At 35.6% G+C, this 17,850-nt stretch overlaps 1 protein-coding gene across 6 annotated transcripts in view; it reads right to left on the reverse strand.

The window, feature by feature from the left end:
- The window catches only part of dpp6a (dipeptidyl-peptidase 6a), a 467,305-nt gene that overhangs the window by 205,339 nt on the left and 244,116 nt on the right, over positions 1–17,850 (reverse strand). The window contains exon 1 of one of the 6 annotated variants that reach the window (XM_009297268.5): positions 8,564–8,889. The exons of 4 other annotated variants lie outside the window; for them this stretch is intronic. In XM_009297268.5, coding sequence (XP_009295543.2) covers positions 8,564–8,620 — 57 coding nt within the window. In that variant the 5' untranslated portion in view covers positions 8,621–8,889. Of the gene's footprint in view, positions 1–7,078; positions 7,275–8,563; positions 8,890–17,850 lie in introns of those variants that run through there. One more of the 6 variants, XM_073941402.1, reaches the window with a different exon arrangement.

Genomic DNA, 17,850 nt, shown 5'->3' on the forward strand with positions numbered 1-17,850 from the left:
AACATTCTGTGAAAGAAAGCTAAGAGTGGCAAGAGACTATGTGTGAGACTCAACAGCTGCTCTTTTTAATGCCATTTGTTTTTAATAATCACATAGGTGATGATGTAAATGTGATATGGAAAATATAAGTCTTAATCAACCCTAATCTGAAAACGTAGCCCCGCAGACGTTTCTGGAGACCGCGATTTACGTGGCTGGAGGTACGTATGGCTGCATTTCATTTTTTCAAGTGAACGCTATGGGACGGGGTGACGCCGCTCTTCTTCGCGCTCGCCGGCTGACGGCTCACCTCCGTGTGTAGGGCTTTCCCACCGCAACCAGTTTGTCCGGTTAGCTCGTCATGTTACGTTGGTGGAGTGGAGGCCCAGAGGAGGAGGAGCCGGCTGCGCCGATGACCAGGTTTGAGTCCGGGGAAGAGTGGTTCCAGAAATCAGGCAAAACAAAAAGCAGAATTTAAAAAATAAAGCGAACGAGTTCATAATGGGGGGGGAATGCGGTAAAATATGAAAACGCGGTCAAAATCAGACAAGGGCTTTTCTTTTTCTGGACGGCTTTTGTAAATCATCGCTTGGGTTTTGGGAAGGAGGAGGGTGGCTAAGTCGGCCGATTGGCCGGCCGCACAGTTAATCATTCAGTCATTCAGTCAGTCGGACAGACGGTCTCTCGACAGTGGCCTCTGGAGGCTTTTTGCGCAAGAACAGCGCGGACGCGAACAACGCACGCTCGCGAGAAGTGTTAGAGACGCAAAAAGATCGCGCACAGCAGGCCTCTCGTGGATTCGTAAAAAAAAACTTCACTAATACGTACCTCCCAGGATGTATTTCGTGGTCTCCAGAGTGTATTTAGCTCTCTTTTTAAAATAAGTAGTTTGAACAACCAGCAATTTTTATTTATTTATTTATTTTATTATATTTATTTATTTATTTTTTGAGTGAAGAAAGACTCGGAACAACCACACACTGGTTTAATTTATATTTTACAGTAAATGATACCAAGCTTATCTCAATCTTTTTTTTTTAATTAAAACATCTTCAGTGTTTATAAAAATAGCAGTTTTATTTTCTCCCTATTGGAAAAAAACAAAAAACAAAAAAACATGACTCTAAGCAACATTTTGCAAAACTCCAAACACATACTCCAATAGTCATTGCAGATTTCAGTTGAAATAAACACAAGCAGCAGTAAAACACCCTCAACTTTTATTCTTTATCACAGAAAATACAATTACGGGGCAGGTCTATAGTAAAGCACGTAGCAGTTTTTCAATCTTTTTTAACTCATCATATCATGACTTTTATAACGGTAAACTTGCTTGGTTGTTCACCTGGTACAGCATTGCAATTGTAAAAAACATTACTTTTTTTTTTTTTAAAGTTTGTGTAACACATCATATATGACTTTTACAATGGTAAACTTGCTTGATTGTTCAACCGGTACAGCGTTGAAATAGTAACATGCATAACTCCAATTTGACAAAAGAGCTCAATGTTGTGTAAAATGCCTTTTAATCACATTTTTAATGGCTCTGACTGGTCATTTGGTTTTAGAACTGCCATGATATGCTCATAAAACAACAAAATAAAATGTTGCCTTACAGTCACTTTTATCTCTATTTCTGAGAAAGCACACCTCAGTGGATATTTCACATTGAAGCAATATATTATTTTCAAAAATGTCACCACAGACCTCTATTTTTATAAGCCACAGTTTTTTTTCTTTCAAGACAGAGCTGCTTTATAAATAAAATTACCAAGACAATAAAAAGATTCTGCACGCCGCGTGAAACTGCGAAAATGGTTTGTAACCCCAACATTTGTTTTCGAAATATGACAGAGTTGTGTGCACTACTGGCTTAAACTCCAGACTTCTGGACAACGACACCAGTTGGCGTAATGCTTATAAAAGCTCATAAAAGCCATTCCACAAAGATTTTGAAAAATCTGCCTGCCACCTCAAAGTGACGCACTATTATAATCTTATTTCGTATTCCCATTTGCACCACCGCCCACTGGCAGCTGGCATTTGTCTTGTGAATGATGGCCATTTTGAGGCTTTACGAATTTAAGGAAATAAATGGTCACCATAACATGGCTCAAGCTGGTCAGGGGCTCATCCTGCTGTTTGTGTGCATGTGAGCATGTTTATGTGTGTGTATGTGTGTGATAATAAACAGAAACTGCTTTCCTCTGCAGCAGTTCCAGGAGTGGGAACCTCCTCTCGGCCTGTACATCAGTGCGATCTGCCACACATCACTAGATAACTGGATCCATCTTTTAGCTGCAGACATTTATGTGGGCGTATGAATCTACGTGTTCATGAGTATGTGTATGTATACAGAATATTTATAGCTTCTGAGTCTGCATATTGTTCAAATAACTGGTGTTTTTTCCTGGACCATTTTTTTTTGGGTGCTGCATGGTGGTGCTGCAGTATAAAAGATATTTCTTCCATGCTTGTTCACGGTTTTGTTTTAACCAGCTGCAAGATGACAAGCTACATATTTGGCATATTATTGCTGCTTCGTCTAGCCTAAAATGTCTTCTGACCCATATGAAAATTAACTAGACCTACATACTGCTCCTCATCTACATAAACATCAAATATGAACAAAGTACTTTGAAGGTTAAAGGCTAGAATCAAACATTACGTGACAAATTACTCAATAACACTGCATCTAATGGCATTGTGTGGAATCAATTCGAATCGAAATCAGATCGCACTGCTTTATGATGGGGTGAACAGTATTGTTTTGTATCGCTAGCTGCTAATGGCACATTTTCTGGAAATACTTCAGCAGATCCTCAGCCATTCTCTCACTGGTTTAAATATGAAGTACAATCTTTACCAGTCTGTATGTATATAAAGTCTTATTGAATAAAACAGCAGTGATGTTTACATTGATGTAGTTACATTAGTGCTCATACTAGGTGTATATTATATGCAGGATTCTTACAATTTTTGGGTAATTTTCTGGTTTTAGTAAAAATGTCTTCTGAGGCATTGAATGGATCAGTGATTTACTGCCTTTACACGCGTCAGTTATTGTGAGGATAACTCAATGACGATAAGCAATTAATAATCTAACTTAAAACCGCAATTATTCTGTATAAAAGCTTCAACTTGTTTTCTAATGGTAGTGAAAAACTTTCAAACATTCTGCCTTTTGGTCATAAATATAAGAGAAGGACATCGTTCAAATCAGTAAAGTGTTATATTTGTAGATACTCATAAATACAACAACAAATGTGTTTTTATAGACCAAAGCAAACTTTCTTTTTCAGTCAGGATTTTTCCGTAGAAATTTGTTACCAAAATAATGAATCTGTATACATGTCCTACTGATTTCCTCTAGCTGACAGGTCATTAAGGATATTAATGCATCGTTGTTGTAAACTTTCTTTCCTGAATGATGTATGGTTGCATGCCAGGCTGTTATTCCAGCCTGATCTCACAAGGAAACGTCAGTATTTTACATTTTTGTCAGTTTAGTGGCTAATTAAGTCGTAGTTTAGTCGTATGAAAATGTACAATTTTAAAAAGGAGGCGTGGCACCCAACCCCACCCCTAACCTCAACCATCATTGGATGATGTGCAAATCGTACTAAATTGTACGAATTAAGCTGCGGTCACACTAGAGTTTGATAATGCGAAATTCTGTCGTGCGGAGCTGCGAAAAGGGGCGTGATTAAACAAGATTATTAGACATTTAAAAAAGCGAGCGATTGCTCCATGTTTTATATTTCAGTCCAAAGATGTCATGTTTTGATCCTTGATTGGTCTCACGCAGTCAAGTGATGTGATTTCGCAGGTCAGAGTTCACCAAGCTTGAACTTTGCACTGCGGCAACCTTCGAAACCTGACACATGACCTTGCGTTTCCGATCTGACGCATTCGCATGCATATGAAGTCAGAATTCTATTGGGGGAAAAGTCATGTGTGACCGCAACTTTAGATCGTACGAATTCATACAAATTAGCCACTAAATCAAAAACTTACGAACTGCTGTGAGTTTGTGTTGGATATTCTGTGGACCTTTCCACACCCCTAAACATGACGTGGCACAAAGTGAAATGTGAGGTGTGTTTGGTTAACCTGTCAATCAAATAACATCATGGGTGATCCTTGACCACTCAAAGTGCTTAAAGTTCCCAGACCTTCAGCTGTCATTCTGATGTGAGACTACTTCATACGTATCTTGTATCGTATTGTTAAATATCCAGCAAAATGCATATCGTAACTGCCTCAGTTCTGAGACGCACATCCCTAGTGCTTGTTATTTACCGTAATAATCTCACATTAACAATCTCTCAAATTGATTAACTATCACATCACACATCACATTATCATCACTTTTCACTTATGAAATGATATTATGAAACTTTGTCAGACATTTGTTGTTAAGCAGTTCAACAATATTGTTAATAATGAGGGTTGTGAATGGAAGGCCATCAGCAGGGTAAAACACGTGCCAGAATAGTTAGTGGTTCATTCCACTGTGGTGACCCCTGATAAATATGGGACTAAGTTGAAATAAAATAGATGAATGAATGTTAATTAGAGTTATTTGACAGATTATTAATCCAACTGCATTAACAACAGCATTAACAACAGCATCTATGTTATCTATTGTTGAATAAATGTCCCACCAAATTGCAGTGGCAGAAAACATGACTTGCTAGCTAATTTCTTCATATGCATTATACATACACACATGCAAGAGCTAAGCAGCAATTTGTCATTTTACAGACCAGCGGCCCTAATGAATTGTTTTGTGAGAACATGTTTTCCTATTTAATGTGGACAGACTTGAGGCGGAAATCTTTTTGTATTTTACACAAAAAAAGAGTTCAAGAAATATATATGATCTGTATATGAGCAAGCTCAAAGGCATCATTGACAAATGTCATAGATTTGGCTGCAATATCTCTCTCTTTCTCTCTCTCTAACCTCAGCTCCACTGTTAAAAATGCTATTACTATTAAAAAATACCATCACAGTACTTGTCCACTAAACTAGAATCCACACACACCAAAAAGCATAGCATTTTAATGGCAATCAATTGATTCTGTGTTCAATCTGAATGAATTAAATGTCAATTAATCAAACTAGACACATATCAATATTTGCTGAGAAAAGCCCCCGAATGAAAAAGAAGAAATGAAAGACTCACACTGTGGCAGATGTGTGAAACATGAATGGGGAAAAAAGCTGAAGAAATCAATATATTGATTGGTTTACTTCTGTACAACTGAACTTAAGTCGATCGCCGGCCTCCAGTGTGCAGTAATACATTTTGCAATCAAGTTAAAGTCAATCTATTCAAGACAGACTTACGTCGTACAGTGCATGCTCCAACAGCATATTCAGTCTCTGCTGTTTTCTAATGGATGGTCTATAAAACAGTCATGGCCTTTATCTGTCCTCATTTCTCGATGTTGATCAGGATATACTGCAGCGTTACCGGTTTTAGCATTACCGTAAAAGTTTGAAGACAGCGTAAACTGGAAGTTGCTGTGAACATTTGTTTCAGTGTGATGGTCTGATTTTTAAAATTCTTGTTTTTAAAAATTCATATGGATTAGCCACTAATTCAGAATGTTATGAATTACTGTGAGATGGTCTTGGTATCAAAATGAAACTGAACTTTGCAATCCAGGCTCATTCTGTAAATGTACTGCTATGTACATTTCTGTAGAGTGCCAAATACGTCCCAGGAGGTAAAACCCACCAGATGCCGATGTGTACGATTTTTGAGATGTCAAATTTATCTCGCAAGTGCCATTCGCACCTGCTCTTCTTGCATAAATCCACCAGAGGTCGCTGTCGACTGACCCAACAAATAGTGTTTTAAGTAGCACGGATTGACCCTTTACCTTCCTTAAATTCAGCCGTTAGTTTTGAAAAACAATCCAGAAAAAGAAAAGCCCTTGTCTGATTTATACCACGTTTTCAGATTTTACTACATTCTCACTCTGTTATTTATTTGTTTATTCTATTTTTTGGATATAGTATTTTTCTTACCAGCTTTCTGGAATCGTTCACCGGACTCGAACTCCATTGTAATGGTCAACTTTCTGCGTCTCAGGTCCACCAACATACATGGCGAAGACAACAGCGGGAAAGTCGTCCATACAGAGGTAAGGGGCAGCTGGTAAGCGCCAAAAGTAACAGCGTAATACCCCCCATAGTGTTTGTTTTAAAACTAAAATGCAACGCACTTCTCCCTACATAATGTATGATCTCCAGAAATGTATAAAGGGGTACGTTTTCAAAATAAGCCCATGTTGAAATATTGAGTAAGGGATGGAGTTTTATTTTGCGCTCTATTAATATTTCACAGCAGCAAACAAATGGTTAAACAAACACGGCTAATAGGGCAGCACGATACTGGAAGAAAATCTGATTCTGATCAATTTTATTTTTCTGCGATAAATATTGTGTTATAAATAGTTTCACTTTTGTTTTTGTTTTTGCATAAATCAAATAAATTGTATATAAATACAGTAATTAATTACTAGCTTCTAGCTCCTGGTCAACTATAATTCAGACTCAACATTGCATATCTTGACGCAATCAACGTAATGACGTATCTTGAAAATCTAGTGCAGTTGCATATTTCATCCAAGCCATCAAACTGACGTCAGCAGTGAAGGACTGCCATTCCAGAGCAGAAGTAAATGGTTAGATTTTGATTAAATTCTACCAAAGTGAACATGTTCATTTGTTTATTTTAGTGAATTAACTTTCTCAGATTAATTGTTACCATTAACAATATGTGCTAGTTACATATGTCGATTATTTTTAGATTTAGTTGAATGCAAGAAAATCTGCAGTTACAAAAACTTAAAAGCAGTACTGCCCAACTTCAATGGCTCAGTTATAGAAAGATTTCTTATTAGAGAATCTCAATTCATGTCATTTGTATTGCTTTCTCTAAGAAATTCCTCCAAATTAACGTGAAATTGGTAAATCCAAATTGTTTCATTCATAAACAATGCATAATGTGTATGTAAAGGACAACTTTGCTCTTTAGATGATCATTTTCTTTGCAAAACAAGTGGAAAAACAGAAAATCTACCATTCCTGCTGTCAAAGTGTATCTGCCCTTGACATGTTCACATGGCCTCTCTCTGCTGTCTCTAGCGGGGCTTCCACCTTTCACACTGCTTTTCCTGCACTGCACTTTGTTCCTGTCGGTATTGCCTGTGGCTGTTTCTGTACCTGCTTCCACTCACAGGTACTGTAATTCAGAGTTGGGTTAGTCAAGTAATCTTCTGAAAGGAGAGGGAAGCAATGTGACTTAAACTGTTCAAACAGCAAAAAATGAACTTAAATAAAATTGCAAGACCATATTGCATGTCTTAAAAGCGATAGTTCATCCAAAAATTGAAATACTGTCAACGTTTTCTCGCCCTTCACTTGTTTAAAACATGCTGGAGTTTTTTTTTATTCTGATAAATACACAAAAGAAGATTAGAATAGATTAGATTCAACTTTATTGGCATTACCCATGTACAAGTACAAGGCAACGAAATGCAGTTTAGGTCTAACCGCAAGTGCAGGATACAGGTATTAGTTATAAAGTGCAGTTTTAGAAAACCTATGGTGATATTTACAGATGGATGTACCATGAACATTATAAACAGGTTGTATTAGCTATGTACAGAGATTTACAATAAATGAATAGATGTACAGGTTGCTATTAATAATCAGAATACTGCAGATATAGACAAACATAATTATAAATGTATGTCCAGTGGGTGTGTACATAATTACAAATGTTATTAAAAATATTATTATTATTATTATTATTATTATTATTATTATGTTAATATAATAATGTTATTAAAGATATTATTAAAATGCTTGTTGCTTGGACCCCTTGACTTCCATAGTATTTTTTATTATTTTTTGCTGGGCTCCACACAATTCCTTCATGTTGTAACAACGCAAATAATTAAGTTAACTTAATTGTTTTCAAATATTTAAGTGGATTTAACATAAAACATATATATATATATATATATATATATATATATATATATATATATATATATATATATATATATATATATATACAACACTTTATGTTTTGGACAACAGGAAACATAAAGAGCACAGAGAAAAATGACAAAAAAAGGTTGAATATGATTAAAGGTCTTCACTTCATAAGCATCGTTTCACTGTTGGTTATGCCGGGAGATAAACTTTTTTATCACTCTAAGTTATAATGTATCAACTATTTTATTTTTTAAATCAGAATAATCAACTTTTATCAGATTTTTTATATACGCTAAATATGATTTTCAAACCCAAACTGCTGACTTTAAAGCTCAATTAGTCATTCATAGCTCATAAAGACGGTCAGGCTCTCCTTGAGAACAATCTCCTGTCACTCCTACCACTGCTTCCATAAAACATGTAAGACACTTCACAAGATACTATTACTTTTTTCTGTCAGTTTTACAAACCACCTCACGTTTAACTAAAGCAATTTACCTTTTGAAAATAATAAAGTATCAATCCCAGTGACCAAACAAAGATAAATAAATGTCTTCAGTACCTGTTCTTGCTGTTGAGCTGTTTTGGTCGATATATTTGACTCCTTTGCAGTGGTCATGATAACAAATTACCACAGACAGCAAGAGACATTCAGTTTGTGGTGAGACTGCTGACGGTTACAAAGATGAGAGAAGATGCTGAGGGGAAAACGGCAGAAATGCAGCAAAATCCCAGAGAGACGCGAGATTTGATCTTTAAAGTCGTCCTTCGGATGATTGGTACGCCTCTGTAGCCAAATAACTGAGAGAAAGAGAAAGAGAGAGAGGAGCGGAGGAAAACGGACACGGAGAAAACCGTTCACAGCCTGGATACAGACACCGGTCTTCTGCGAGCGCACACGAGCTTTTCTCTTCCCCCTTCACGCGCTTGCCGCCTTTTTCACCCCCGCCTCTGTGCAGCGATTGCTCGCGCGCACACAAACTCTCTCTCTCTCTCACACACACACACACACACGAATGCCGCCTTTTCACCTTCTGCCTGAAGCGAGAACATTAAAATGTGTGAGGTGAGTATACGTGTGTTTTCCTGTTCAAATACCATAATATGTAATGGCAATGTCATAAAGGTTATTGTGTGTGTACATACATATGTAGGCAACGAATGGATGAATGAATGAATGAATGAATGAATGAATGAATGAATGAATCAATCAATCAATCAATCAATCAATCAATCAATCAATCAATCAATCAATCAATCGTTTATAATTTTTGCTGCTTGTTCAAACTACTTATTTAAAATGAGCTGAAACAACACACTTGAGGTTTTGTTTGACAGTTTTGTTTTATGTTCAATTCACTTAAATGTGCTAACTTAATCGAAGTTAACTTAATTAATTTGGGTTGAGAAAACATGAATGAATTGTGTGAGATCCTGCATATTTTTTTACAGCGCAGAGAATACTAAAAAAATATTCATTGGATTTACTTTTTTAAAGGTAAGTGGTTGCAAACAATTTGTATGTGCTGAATTTATACAAACAATTTAAGTTGAACATTACTAAAATTAATTTGTTTAAATTCATCCCGTATAAATTGTTTGCAACTACTTACTTGTAAATCGTAAAATTGTAAATCCAATAAATCAATTTTCAAGTAACATAAATTTGTTGTCAGGTTACATTATAAACAGTTTTTTTTTCATATTAAACCTATAAACTTAGTAATATTTTTTATTTACTTATCCATTTATGCAAATCAGTAGTCATCTATTGTTGCACTGGCTCCCTAAAAAGTTGGCCCATATTTTGATATTTATATTTTTAAATATTTATTCATTCATTTATATTCTTTTCAGCTTAGTTCCTTTGATAACCCTTAATCACCAACTTATCCAGCACATGTTTTATGCAGCAGATGTCCTTACAGACTCAACCCAATATCCATACACATTCATTCACACACACACTACGGCAAATTTAGGTTATTCAATTCAACTTTAGCGCATGTCTTTGGACTGTGGGGGAAACAGGAGCACCTGAAGGAAACCCACCAAAACACGGGGAGAACATGCAAACTCCACACAGATATGCCAGAGCTTGAACCAGCGTCCTTCTTGCTGTGAGGCAATCGTGCTACCCAATGCACCATTTAGTAGACTGTAGCAATTACCTGCACATAAAAAGAGCAGCTCTGCACTTTACGAATGGATTGTCAAAATAGACCCCTTTGTCTTAATAAGACCTCAAAATAAAAAATACATTGTGATAGGAATATATTACAATAGTAGGTAACACTTTAGAATAATGGTCCATCAGTTAATGTTACAGTAGTTAATATTTTTAGCATTAATTACAGTATTTATCCACCTTCATCAATGTTAGCTAATGTTATTTAAGTTAAATAATGTTAGTTCACGTTAAATCACTGTGCATTAATTTATGTTAAGCACAACTTTGGATTTTAATTAGTTAATTTTAAACTATGATTAATAAACGCTTTACAAAATTACTTATACTAAGTTAATGTGAGTAAATACACATTAACTTAGTATAGATTTAAAATATTTATTATTATTATTGTTGTTATTATTATTATTTTTTATTATTATTATTATTATTTCTACTACTTTTATTTTTAAGGAATAAATACACAATTGTCTATATATATTGTTTATATATATTTTTTAAAATGTGTAAAATGAAAATTCAAGAAGAAAATTAAATTTCTTATTAATGGTTATTAAAAAGTACAATTCTGTTGCTCAGATGAATAAAAAAAAATCCAAATGGAAACATCATTTGGGGGGAAAATGTAAAAAGAAAATATATTAAAATAAACAAAATGGATTTCATTGGGTGCACATGCTCTTCTATAAATTCTGTAACATGTACACTGCAAATACATGTGATATAGTGTTATTATTCCTCTTAGTCACTGGCACAATGGCCTTCTTTTTTTGATAATCTGTTCTGTCTAAGTTATTTTGTCTCACTTTTTTGAATTAGTCTGATTGTTCCTAATCAGTTCTTTGTATCGAATACCTTTATGTATTAGCATGTTAAAGTTGAATTCAAGTTATGCAATCTTTTTAATCACAAACACAAAGTGTAATTCATTCAAGAAGTTGGGTTTGTCCTACTTAACAGATTGCGAGACAATAAACTAACTACAGTATACGCAAAAAGATTCAGCAGCTACAGTTCTTCGGTTTATCTACTTCTTTCGAATTCCATAAGCAAACTTTAGTATTGAACTGTAGCGTGCATGTTCAAGTTCTGTTCAATTTGATGTCAATGTCTTTAAAATTCAGTGTGAGCAATTCAGTTTCAAAGTACATTTGAAAGAGTTTGAAAGACAAGATGTCAACAGAGTGTGAGCTTTTCACAACCAAATAAAAGAGGATTTCAGAACTGCAATTTGTAAATGAGTTTGGGATCTAGATGTGTCCTTGCAGTTTCTTTGGTATTTGCAGTTAGTTTGTTTATGTCACCAGAATCATAAAAATGGATAAATTATATATTCATGTAATTCATCTATATTATTATTATTTTCTTCCTTAGAATTTTTTTTAGTTCAAATATCTACATTTCAAAGCAAAAACAAGACTAATTTACTTACGCCACTGGCAGATTAGCTTATTTTAAGGAAAAACTCTTTAATTTTGCCAAAAAAAAATTTAAGTTTAAAACAAAACAATATTTTTACTTGATCTAATAATTTTTTAGATATTTGGACTAGAAAGAGACTAAGCTAAGTAACAAAAGCATTGTGATTATTCAATGTCTGCACCTGAATACTGTTAGGACTCCCCAAAAAATGTCAAAAAGTACTATTCAAACTATCTTGTCAAACAGCATTCATAACACAATATTTATCGCCAAAAAAAGGTGTCGCAATATCAGATTTATCCTACATCATACAACCCTACTGTATTGGTTATTCTATAAAACGAGTCAATTTTTTGTATACCAAAATTCTGGTGGTTTAAATGTGGTCATTTACAGTAAGTGAAGTTAAATGACAACTACTTTTATTCTGCACAGGTAAGTTTTTGGTATGGGTCAAATTTATAGGTTATTATAGAAGTAAATGGCTTTTTAGACATAACGAAGAAGGTGGCATAAAACTGATGAGCTTTCAGAAGATGTAAACAGATAGCGACAACAGCCCCACATAAACAACTACTGCCAAACTAAAAGCAAAACCAGAGAATGGCAATAAATGTCACGTAAAATGGAATTTAAACTCATAGTGGTAGCATTTAACACTGAATAAAGCACATAATCAGTACCTGAGGTTTTCATTGTATTACAGTGGGTTCACACCGAAGGAAGCAAGAGTATCCAAGTTCACTAAATTCGCTACATTGATCTCGTATTTAAAGGAGCATATCAGCAAATCATTTACATTCCCGGATAAAAATTAGCTTTCTAGTGTGAAAATGTTGCGTGCCTTTTATCAAATTCATTTAACAACGGAAGATCCAACGCAATCTCACGGCAATTTATGACTTTTTGATTTAGTGGCTAATTCGTATGAATTCGTTCGATCTAATTCGTACAATTTAGTATGATTTGCTATGGGGTTACGGGTGGGGTTGGGTGCCACGACTCCTTTTTAAAATCGTACATTTTCGTATGACTGAACTTATACGAATTAGCCACTAAACTGACAAAACGTAAAATACGTACGTTTTCTCGTGAGATCAGGCTGGAAGATCCAGTTGTTGCGTATGGTGTGGCTTTGCTACACTTATCCAATGTGTCCATATGTCTGAAATATTCTGGAGCAACAATACAGTTTTGTACTGTCGTTAGTTAGCACAAGATTTCTGTTAATAGTATGTAAAATAAATAATATAACATTACAATAAGAACATTAATGTAACATTAATGCACATCAGTAACTCTTTTTTTGTTTTTGTTTGTTTTTTAAGTGCCGGAAATTTTTTTGCAAATCCGGTGACTGCAATACTGAAATCCTTGGGAACAACTGTAGTCGGAATAAAGTTTACAGGACTGTGTTCTCTGGACTTCTCTCAAGCGGTGGACTTCTATATTCCGATTGCTTGTCGCCAAACAGCATCATACCTCATTAGCATAAAGTTGACTGGATTTTCACTGTCCCTGATGCCAACACTGCCACGCAGCTCCTCGCCGCCTACTCCTGTTGAAAATGAATGACTTCTGGCTACTTTGACGCTCTCGTTGACTTCAATGTGAAAGTACAGTTTTATAGTTTATGCTGTTGTTCTGCCAAAATTTTGTTGTTGTTTTTTTTTTATAGAAATTTTATGTCGCCATCGCAAAAGGTTAGGACAAAACATACCTTTAATTAAGTGACGGCACCAAGTCGCATGTAGTTAAGACACTGTGACGTACTTCAGTTTCTCATTAAATCTTTTGACCAATCACAAACTCACTGGTATCTGACTTGCCCCACCCCTTCAAGAAGCTTCTCATTTGCATTTTAGGTGATGTGTTTGATCTCAACTAGCTGTGATAAAAAAACTATTGGCTATTGGCTGATTTTTTTTAAGAGGAGGAGCTACTTTATGTTCCACACTTCATGTTTTAGCTGGGAGTTTGTTATACAATATTACACATTTCAAAAGCGATTTTCTCAATATTTATTTAAATATATTTAAATCACAGATTATAGATTTTTAAATATTGTTCTAAAGTAACGAACATCAATCGAATAACGAATAACAATCTCCATTTCAAAAATATACACTGGTTTTGTGGTCCATGGTCATATTCTGTATAAGATACATGTGCAATAAAAATGTAAACAATCCATTTGAAGGGATAAAAACGTCCAGCCTAATGTTTCAGTTCTATTTTATATTATTAAATTTGTAACAATGTAAGACGACTAGCTGGTACGACATTCTAAATGTTAATTAATTCTCTTTTTATTTCTCCTCAAGGTCTCTGCTGTTCTGGTTTTTGAACATGCTTTGCCTTCGCAGTTAATTAAGGGCAAGGCAAAGTGTGTTCTTTTCACAAGGCAAATTATTCCGAAATCCCCAAAAGCGTCCATTCATCAGGGGGGGGGGTCACATGATTTTAAAACCAAAACTCAAAGTGTGGATTTGCTCGTGTCCTTCAAGCATGGAGCTCTGGGTTCAAGGAACGTAGAGGAAAACAGCAGTGGCATTCGCCACCATTTCTTAATGAATAGACATAAGGCGCTTTATCATTATCCCCCACCGGCAAAAGACAAGAGAGAAGCCCGTATGTGCTCAACGGCATGCTGAGCAACACAAACTCAACAGTCTGTCCATCAGCATTAAGAAAAGCCAGTGCTTGACTTGTATTTTGAGCTCAATAGCAGGGAGTTCAATGTCAATACGCAGTCCCTCTTAACATATGTTATTCAAATGTTGCTCGAGAGGAAAAGGACACATAATTTTGTCATTTGGGATGAGTGGCTTGCCGCGCGTGAAGCTGAACGAGCTGATCAACCCCCAATAGGCTCGCATTCACATGGTTTTCGCCATCCAAGTTCTGCTCTGCTACTTGTCCTTCAAATCAGCTCTTATTTTTCATCAGCCTCGTGATGGGTGAAATGAAAGATCTCTTCCCAGCAAATCAATCACCTCCAAGCTAATGGCATTCGTTTTGGTCACAGTTGCCAGCAGCATGCACTATAGCTGAAGGATACAGCCACTCTGCCGGCCACATAATAGATGTTATTGCTGTGGTAGGACCTGACCAGTGTATACACAGCCTTATTGGTAATGCTGACAAATAACTATTCACGGAATGATAGATGACCTTGGTTGGCGGGTCTTTAAATACACATTTTGCTGAGTATTACAGATGAACTCACTGACAAAGGCCTCATGTGCCAAACCCAATGACTCGCACTGTTTTAATGAAACCTTTGATGCATGCGGTGACCTATAGAACCATTCAACGCCAGTTTAACCATTCAATGAGTTATCTTACAACTGAACCGCCATGGATAATTAATTTTGACCCTTAGGGCTTGTTGACACAGAACATTTCCATTTCAATGCGCTACTTTTCCATTGTATTTTCAATGTAAACACCCACCTGATAAGCGTTTCGCTTGTGTCTTGCGTCTTTAATACGTCAAACATTGAATACAAATTTCACAGCACATCACAAGACCTTTAATTCGCATCAAGCAGCTTTCTGTTCGACAAAATTAGCATAACCAACATAAAATTGTGCGTAATCTTCTCATTTGATTGATTGGATTTTGTCTGTGATATTTTACTAAGGTTAACACCTTTGGTTTAATTTAAGCAAGGTTCAAAGGACATCTCTTGCATGGCATGTGGGTATATTAACAACAAAGCTAAAGACTTTAGCATCAGTTATTAAATGCACTGTAAGTAATTTTCACCACTAGAGGGCACATATTTACAACAAACAAAGACATATTTTGATGATGTCGTAACTGTGTGTAAAACAATGGGAGTTGCCTTATTGATTACATCCTATGGGAGTCTTGCTAGTGACAGGAAGTTCGGATCATTTTCTTGAACCTTTGAGTCTTGTTCATCGAGAAAAAACTAAAATTCGAGTCATTTCGTTTATTTTTCCAAAATAACATTAAAATGTTATGAGATGCATCCAAACACATCTACATCTAGCCAATACGTTGATCACACTACTACATACAAGTCATAACTAGAATATTAATCTACAAGGCAATGCTACTAAGAACGAGAAAGTAATCCTTGTTTCCCTGTTGTTTTATCTTAGCTCTGCTCACCTCTTCTGGCATGTCTTCAAATTTGAGTCATTCGTTCATCTCACACTGACAGTCCCATATAAGCTTATCCAATGTATATAGTGTGAGCCGTACCCAGCCCAGATTTAGTTCACCTTCTGGTTTTTGAGTCGTTCGTTCTTCATGTGACAGCTTGTTAAGAGCTGACTCAAAACTGAGAACTCGAGAGATGAACAGATCAAATCTTTGTCCGGCTCTGAATGCATATGATTGGCTTTTGCCTTTCACGTGATGAACGAACAACTCAAACCCAATAGAAGACTTGAATAATGAAGTAATTTTCTTCTCCACCTGCACAAATGTGCGCATGCATGAATGAACAAATCACTCCTAGAGAGGACTCATTGTTGACATAAAAGATTTGTTCGAAATGAATGAATCATTCAAGACGGACCCATCACTAACTTTTGCAGAAATCATGTTTGTGGATGAGCTAAAGCAGGGGTGTCGAACTGGAGGGCTGCAGCCCTGTAGTTTAGTTCCAACCCTGCTTCAACACACTTACCTATAGGTTTCAAACAATCATGAAGGACTCAACTGTTTGATAATGTGTGTTTGACTAGGGTTGGAACTAAACCGTGCAAAGTTGCGGCCCTCCAGGAACGTTTGAGGGTGTTTGTAGTGTTAGTAACTGGACCGGGTTTCATGGAGTAGGGTCTGTCTGTGGACTGCAAGACAGAGGCATAACATGAAGTGGCCTTAGAGGCATAACTTAAAAGTTATGGAGACATGTCAAAACTATGTTGTCGGCAAGATGGCGCTGTACATCAGTTAATTACGTCTACACCTACTCCACACCTAAACTCAACCATCACAGTTATTAACGTCTAGACCTACCACAAGCCTAAACCCAACCATCATCATTCTTAACAACTACACATTCCTCACACCTAAACCCAACCTTCACAGTAAATAATGTCTACTCCTACCCAAACCCTAAACCCAACCATCATAGTTATTAATGTGTACACCTACCCCAACCCTTAACCCAACTATCACAGTTATTAACGTACAGCCGTGAGTTGCAGAGGCTTTCATACTTGACGCGCTGACCATTGTACTGTTATTTGCAACCAAAGTGGGAAATGCCCCAAAGCCCAAACTTTTGACCGATAGTGTATATATTAAAACAAAGAATAAAGTACATTTTAAGTAATTTATTTTTATGGTATATTAAAAACAACAAAGTACATTTTATCAGCCTTATCTGATGAATAGAAAGTTCAGAAGAATAACGTTTATCTAAATCATCTAAGTGTTTTGTAACATTATAAATGTCCCAATTATTACACTGATTCATTTCAACAACAACAACAACAATAATAATACTAATAATTATAATAATGATGATGATAAAAACCTAATTTATTATTATTATTATTATTATCATTATTACGATTATCATCGTTGTTGCTGTTAATAATAAAAATAATAATAATAATAATAATAATAATAATAATAATAATAATAACAATAATAATATTAATATTAATAATAATAGATGTTTATGAGCAGCAAATCAGCATATTAGAATAATTTCTGAAAGATTATTTCACTGGATTAATATTGCTAACAAATACAAAATTACAAATTACAATTATTTTTCTGGACATTTGATCAAATAAATACAGGCTTGGTGTGCAAAAAATACTAATTTAAAAATTAAATAAATCTTGCTGTGCTAAAACTTATGGCCATGATCCCCTTTTTTTGAAAAATAAAACTAAAGCTATAGAAAGAATCTTTCTTTTTGTCTCAAAGACTTAGACTGGGGATGGCATAAGGATTAGTGACTAATGATTAAATTTCCATTTGTCTTTGAAACCATGAGTGTCAACCTTTCAAGCCGCCTGCCTTATTCTGTGGCTGATTTCTGTGAGCACTTTAAGCAATAGGGGTAAAAAACGAGCACCAGAAACAGAGAGATTCAATTAAAGAACAGAGAGGGTTGGAGGAAGTTAAGTTCAGTAAACGTGTGAAAGCGTTTTGAGTGAGCCCTGATTAATTCCCCCAGCTACACAGTCTAGCATGAACTCATATTTCAGGAGATTGAAAGCCAGCTCTCTTCATTGCAACG

Source organism: Danio rerio, chromosome 24, assembly GCF_049306965.1.
Source record: "Danio rerio strain Tuebingen ecotype United States chromosome 24, GRCz12tu, whole genome shotgun sequence".
Classification (NCBI taxonomy): domain Eukaryota; kingdom Metazoa; phylum Chordata; class Actinopteri; order Cypriniformes; family Danionidae; genus Danio; species Danio rerio.